Here is a 7,500-nt window from a genome sequence, read left to right as displayed (position 1 = left end):
TAAATAAAATGTATTCATATAAATCATATTTATATTATTATATTAAATGTATTATTTTAGTACAAATATTACGTTTGGTAAATTGGTCATGTAAATAAATATAATGTATTAGTATTATTATATGTATATTAATATATTAAATGTATTATTTTAGTAAAAATATATTTTTTACCCATCTTAATATATGAAATATCTATAATTAAATATAATTTATTAATATAAAATAATTCAATTAAATAAATCTGTTAAGATTAATAACAACAATATAAATAATATTAATATAAATAAATATAAATATAATGCTTTTCAGGAGGAAATGGATTTTGGTGGGTTTTTGCTTTTAAAGGGTCATGAAACCCCCTCTTTCAGCTCAAGTCTAGCTCACAATTAGCCTGGTTAAAACCAGACCATTCTCAGTTGTAACTGAGTTATGGTCTGGCAAAGCGTCATAGACAAATCATTTCCAGAGGGGCGTCGCCAACGGACGTCGCGGATAGACCTAAACCCAATCAGAGCGATGAAGGAGATGGCGTATGCAGAGCGGCGGAGACACATCTCCGAGTGTCGTTCTTTGCTCGGTTTTTAACTAAAAGGAAACGTTCAAATCGCTTAAAACAGACGCGATAGCTGATCCGAACGAGTGATGTTCGACGGCGGCATCCATCTTTGTAATGTAGGCTACAAAATCATGTTCAAAATCCCAGCGCTGTCGTCATCGTGTAAAGCCCGCCCCAACGTTTCTGATTGGTGCCGCGATTTCGGCGGATTGGAAATGAGCTTGAATGAACTCTTTGCCAGACTAACTTTCAGAGCAAATCTAAATTGGCCGGAAGTTGTCGGGGTTTTCCCAGGCTAGCTCACAATCTTTTTGAAAAATGCAACTTAAATGGGCGTGGATGGCTGTGAAAAGAAGGGAGGGAGTGGGTGTGGTATGGCCATCACTGTCATTGCCAGTGGCCCATGCATATCGACTGTCACTAAAAAGCAGTGGTAAAACGTGATGAAATGCTAGATTTTTTTATAGCTGGCAAAGTTAAAGTCTAATGAAATACACTGACACTTTATTATTGTCCTTTCAAAAGTAACTGAAAGCCCTGCTACATATATTAGCCTACAGTAATCGTAATTCTATTTAAAACATATTAATGTAGGCTACATGTATAATTATAATGTCATTATAAAATATATAGTTGTTTATATAGACACTAAATGCATATATTTGAAAATAATTAATTTTCCGCTTAAAAAAAAAACCTTCCGTGCATATAGCCTAGATCTACGTACGCGCCCCCTGAACCCCCATAATTAGGATGGCTCTGTGGAGGTGGAGGACTTCTCATTTTAGACACACACACACACACACACACACATACACACATACATACCTCTGAAGGGATAGAAAATCCTCGTGACTTGGTACCGCATCACTCACAAGATGCAACCTGTATTGGTCGTCAACAAGGCGAAGTCCACCATTCTCCAATTCAATTTTTTTTGTGGCACACACTATAGTTTAGATGTGTCCGTGGTTGATGACAAACCAGCCGCCCGGAGCCAGAGTTTAGCCCTGGCAGCATCGCGGGGAAACATATTCAACCCACTTGTACTTTTGCACCACGAAAACAAACACTTGTTGCGTCCCATGATTGTCTCTCTCATCTACGCGATATCACAGTTTGACATGTCTGTCATTGGAAAGATCCACGTGGTGTCATGAATAATTAAGAGACAGTGTCTTCTCATAGGAAGAAAACTCAGTCTCATTAATAATTATGAGACACTGATGTGTCATCAACGCATTCACAGTGTACTGCCACGTCACACCCTGTGACGTGGACACGATGAAGATTTTAAACCCGGAAGACGAAAAAAGCGGAAAAAAACAAAAATATAACCATTTTAACCCTATTATTAAATCTAACAGATGCTAACATTGTCTTCAACTGTGTTCAACACACATACCTCTGTTAAAATCTCAGAAAATTTGGTTTGGGGTTTCATGATCCTTTAAGGAAAATTGGGTTATTTTACAGGAAAAGTGGGTAATTTTAACACGCATGTATAATGATGATGATGATGATGTATACATAATACAATATAATGACAGCAAGTGAGATGTATATAAACTAGAGAAAATTAAATGAACACTTTATGCAATATTTATTTAAAAAAAATGCATTATTCAAATTGACAGTGAGATCTATATATATATATATATCAGTCTACCATTGAACAAGATGATGATCTCGTACAGTGTTCAAATGTAACGTTTTGGTGTGTGTGTGTGTGTGTGTGTGTTTTCACAGAGAAGGAGAGCAGATCGCCCAGAACGGACTCCCATCAGACCAGGATTCGCCACGGGTTAGTTACCGCTCCTGTACCTACCCACAATACACCAGTCAACAGACACCCCGCACCTAAGCCTTCCCATAATGGTCCCTGATGACCTGTGCCCCGGCTGACGAGAGATAGACGTGCTGTTTATACCAACAGTCAGGTTATCAGTCTAATGACAATGTATCTTAATAACTTCTGTGTGTTTTGTGGACATTAAAAAGATACCGACAGATAAACGTGGACGATGGAAGCATATGATAAATATGGAGATCATATTGTTTTTTAAAGCACTTATTAATTCCCCCATGCAAAAAAAAAGAGTGTTATATCATGTGTAAAGTTACTTTATTGTCTTAACTTCTTTGCTGGATGGATGAACTTCTGATTATGTTTAAAGGAAAAGGGAAGTTTTAATGGAAGAAAAAGTGCATTACTGTAAACACTGTTATTTACTGTAAACACTTTTATTTACTGTAAACACTTTTACTCTAAACACTTTTACAGCAAATAACAGTGTTTACAGTGATGTAATGTAAAACACTGTTATTTACTGTAAACACTTTTACTGTAAACACTGTTATTTACTGTAAACACTTTTACAGTAACTAACAGTGTTTTACTGTAAATTACATTACATTACTGTAAACACTGTTATTTACTGTAAAAACGTTTACAGTAAACACTTTTATAGCAAATAACAGTGTTTACTGTAATGTAATGTACAGTAAAACACTGTTATTTACTGTAAACACTGACAGTAAATAACAGTATTTTACTGTACATTACATTACATTACTGTAAACACTGTTATTTACTGTAAACACTTTTACTGTAAACACTTTTACAGCAACTAACAGTGTTTACAGTAATGTAATGTGCAGTAAAACACTGTTACTGTAAACACTTTTACAGTAAATAACAGTGTTTACTGCACATTACATTACTGTAAACATTGTTATTTACTGTAAAAGCGAAGTGTGCTTCTTCCTCTTGATATTATTTTCAGTTTTAACGAACAGCATCTGCAACGCGAGAGCATTGCTTTAAAGCAACAGTTTTTATATTTATATTAGTGCAAATTATCTGCCATTTTTCATAGTTTGGTTTTGCTTTCCTTTGTTTTGTTTGCAATGTGAGCTTGTGAAACCGAAACATGTCGTTCTGTCCGAGAGTCTAAATGATACGGGGCTTGTTTTGTTTGCTTGTTTTGTTTGTTTGAGGTGATTTACCATAAACTGATGTGAAAGACTGTACGGTGGCTCTGTGTTCATGTACTCAGTGTCGCTCATATCCACGAGGACACACTTCACTGTTCGGATTAACTGACTCTTTCTCCACAGTTTGTATGTTGTATTTATATATGAGGTATGATTACAGTCAGACCAAAAATTATTCAGACACCAAAAATAAATTCTGATATTTTATTTACTAGTGTGTGCAGGACACATATTATACCCAATATTCTTCATACAGTGACTACCAGTAACAATGTTGAAGATGTCTGAATAAATTTAGCTTTGACCGTATATATATATATATATATATATATGGTGATGATCGGTGCTTCTGTGAGATGGTCCTCACTGCAGAACACGAAATCCAGGGGGAGGAGTTGGATCCAGATCCAACTCCTCCCACCTTACATATACCTAAACCTACCCATCTCCGCCCCCTGATCCCTAACCCTACCCCCAATCCTACTCATCTCCGCCCCCTGATCCCTAACCCCACCCCTAATCCTACCCATCTCCGCCCCCTGATCCCTAACCCTACCCCCAATCCTACTCATCTCCGCCCCCTGATCCCTAACCCCACCCCTAATCCTACCCATCTCCGCCCCCTGATCCCTAACCCCACCCCTAATCCTACCCATCTCCGCCCCCTGATCCCTAACCCTACCCCCAATCCTACTCATCTCCGCCCCCTGATCCCCACCCCCAATCCTACCCATCTCCGCCCCCTGATCCCCACCCCTAATCCTACCCATCTCCGCCCCCTGATCCCTAACCCTAACCCCCAATCCTACTCATCTCCGCCCCCTGATCCCTAACCCCACCCCTAATTCTACCCATCTCCGCCCCCTGATCCCTAACCCTACCCCCAATCCTACTCATCTCCGCCCCCTGATCCCTAACCCCACCCCTAATCCTACCCATCTCCGCCCCCTGATCCCCACCCCTAATCCTACCCATCTCCGCCCCCTGATCCCTAACCCCACCCCCAATCCTACTCATCTCCGCCCCCTGATCCCTAACCCCCCCCCAATCCTACTCATCTCCGCCCCCTGATCCCTAACCCCACCCCCAATCCTACCCATCTCCGCCCCCTGATCCCTAACCCCACCCCCAATCCTACTCATCTCCGCCCCCTGATCCCTAACCCCACCCCCAATCCTACTCATCTCCGCCCCCTGATCCCTAACCCCACCCCTAATCCTACCCATCTCCACCCCTTAGATCTGGATCCAACTCCGCCCCCTGGATCTCGTGTACTGCAATGAGCTGCTACTGGCTTCTGTCTCTGACTTCACTGATGAGGGTTTGCTCACAGATGTTAGATAGTAAAGATGAACTAAAGAGATTGTGTTTGAGTTCCTGAAAGCCGGTTTGGCGGAGCGGGACGAGTCGTGGGTCCCGTCAGGCGGGTGTTGTGGTACAGTAACACGTCTGCAGTGACACTGTGTGCTGGTGCTTTACGCATGACGTGTGTCTCTGAGATCTACGGTGTGTCCTGGCGCTCTGACTGTAGATCAGTTCTCCATCTCGCATGATCTTTACTGCATTTAGAGTCAACATGCACATTCAAAATCGTATTAATTCCGTTATGTGATGCATTACAAATATTTTCCGACATTAAAAACATTATCCAATAGTAATTTAAATAAATATAATATATAACAGTATGGATAATATATTTCTACTAATATATGAAATGTATTATTCTAGTAAAAAATTATTACATTATATTAATATATTAAGTTTTTTATTTTTGTAAAAATTAAGTAAAAATATTAGCATTAGAATAAAGCTAATATAAATAAATATACATCTTAATATAAATTCTTTGTTTATATAAATATATTAAATGTATTATTTTAGTAAAAAATAAATCCGATACATTTAATATATTAAAATAGTATAACATTTATATAAATAATATATTTATATTAATATATTAAATGTATTACTTTAATAAATTAATATTATACAACTAATATAAATACTTTATTTATATTAATATTAATTTAAATAAATATAATATATTAGTATGGATAATTAATATTTCTACTAATATATTACATGCATTATTTTAGTAAAAAATAATTAAGTTATATTAATATATAAAGATTAGTATAAAACTAAAGTACTTAATATATTAATATATTGTTTTTATTTTAGTAAAAATAATTCAATTAAAATATTAAGATTAGAATAAAGCTAATATAAATAAATATAGATTTTATGTTTATATAAATATATTAAATGTATTAATTTAGTAAAAAATAAATCAGATACATTTAATATATTAAGATAGTATAACATTTATATAAATAATAATTTATATTAATATATTAAATGTATTACTTTAATAAATTGTTTTTAATTATTATAAAACTAATATAAATACTTTATTTATATTCATATATTAAATGTATTATTGTTAATGAATTGAATAAATGTCATATATTAAGATTAGTATAAAATTCATATAAATAAATATAATATATTAATGTAAATACTTTATATGAATATATTACATTTATTGTTTAAGTAAAAATAAATCAAATACATTTAATATATTACGATTACGATAAAAATTAATTTAAATAAGTATAGTATATTCATATAAAGAATATATTCCCTATATCTAATAACCTGCACGTTTTTAATGACGTCACAAAAAGGAAGCAACTTAATAAATCCCTAACAATAAGTTCATGTTTAACAAACTAAATATGGTGAATATTGAGTTCATGTTGACTTTCTAGTGTATTTTTTTTACTATTAATAATCACTTTTTCACTCCATTTTAGTGAGATTCTCATCTCTGAATCAGCAAAAGTGATTTTTTCCTCCTAACGATTTCTGAAACGGTTCTTTCAGAATTCATCCTGTGTGACTGACTTTTATGGAAGTAAAATCATGACATGTTTTTAAAAAGTATGGAAAAAATATGCATTGCATTAAACGTGCTTGCATTAAAAATACAATGCATTAAAATGCAAGCATGGTTAATGCAATGCATATTTTTCCAAGTAGTGCAATTCAACAAGCTTTTTTGTTTTTAAAAACATTTGTCATGATTTTACTTCCATAGACTTTAATCTCTGAGCTGTTGAACCCTGCCGGTGTGTGAGTGTAACGTGTGTGTGTGTGTTCTCAGGATGGTGTGGAGGGTGAGATGAACGGAGTGGCCGAGAGGAGCTCGAAGGAGCCGAGCCCCATCCCGTCCCCGAGTGCAGACAGGCGTGGGAAAGGCAGCCAGTCCTCCACTCTTCCGGCTAAAGCGCAGGAGAACCCGGCGGCTCAGCTCGAGGCGTTCCTGCACCGCAAACACGAGTGGGAGGGACACAACAAGAAAGCCTCCAGCAGGTACAGTACGAGGAACACTAACGCCACTGCAGTTCAGAATGTTATCATCAACGCTTCTGCCAAAACATGTGTTGGTATTGCTCTGAGTCACTGTGGTCAGCCTGAGGGTTCAGACCCGACGCGATGGTTTTGGTGGGAAACTGCGTACGTGTCACTCGCCCGTGTGTGTCTCGTCACATCCGTAAAACAGTACAGTTGCTCTGGCTTCTTTGCTGCTTGTCTGGTGTGTGTGTGTGTGTGTGTCTGGTGTGTGTCTCTGGTGTGTGTGTGTGTCTGGTGTGCGAGTGTCGGGGGTTAGTTGCTGCTTGCCTGGTGTGCATGTGTGTGTGTGTGTGTGTGTGTGTCTGGTGTGCGAGTGTTAGGGGTTAGTTGCTGCTTGTCTGGTGTGCGAGTGTGTGTGTGTGTGTGTCTGGTGTGCAAAAGTGTGTGTATGTGTGTGTGTGTCTGGTGTGCGAGTGTCAGGGGTTAGTTGCTGCTTGTCTGGTGTGTGAGTGTGTGTGTGTGTCTGGTGTGCAAGTGTCGGGTTAGTTGCTGCTTGTCTGGTGTGCGAGTGTGTGTGTGTGTGTGTGTC

At 37.4% G+C, this 7,500-nt stretch overlaps 1 protein-coding gene across 2 annotated transcripts in view; it reads left to right on the top strand.

Moving 5' to 3' along the window:
- Nucleotides 1-7,500, top strand: part of sptbn1 (spectrin, beta, non-erythrocytic 1) — a 98,213-nt gene that overhangs the window by 83,201 nt on the left and 7,512 nt on the right. For both annotated transcript variants that reach the window (XM_056243021.1, XM_056243020.1), the window contains exons 31-32: nucleotides 2,307-2,361; nucleotides 6,721-6,929. In XM_056243021.1, the coding sequence (XP_056098996.1) occupies nucleotides 2,307-2,361; nucleotides 6,721-6,929 (264 nt within the window). The remainder of the gene's footprint in view (nucleotides 1-2,306; nucleotides 2,362-6,720; nucleotides 6,930-7,500) is intronic.

The sequence above is a fragment of the Rhinichthys klamathensis genome, unplaced genomic scaffold, assembly GCF_029890125.1.
Source record: "Rhinichthys klamathensis goyatoka isolate OS25496 unplaced genomic scaffold, OSU_Roscu_1.1 h1tg000769l_1, whole genome shotgun sequence".
NCBI classification, from domain to species: Eukaryota; Metazoa; Chordata; class Actinopteri; order Cypriniformes; family Leuciscidae; genus Rhinichthys; species Rhinichthys klamathensis.
Note: the sequence above shows the minus strand (reverse complement) of the source record. Positions and strands in the feature narration are given on the sequence as shown.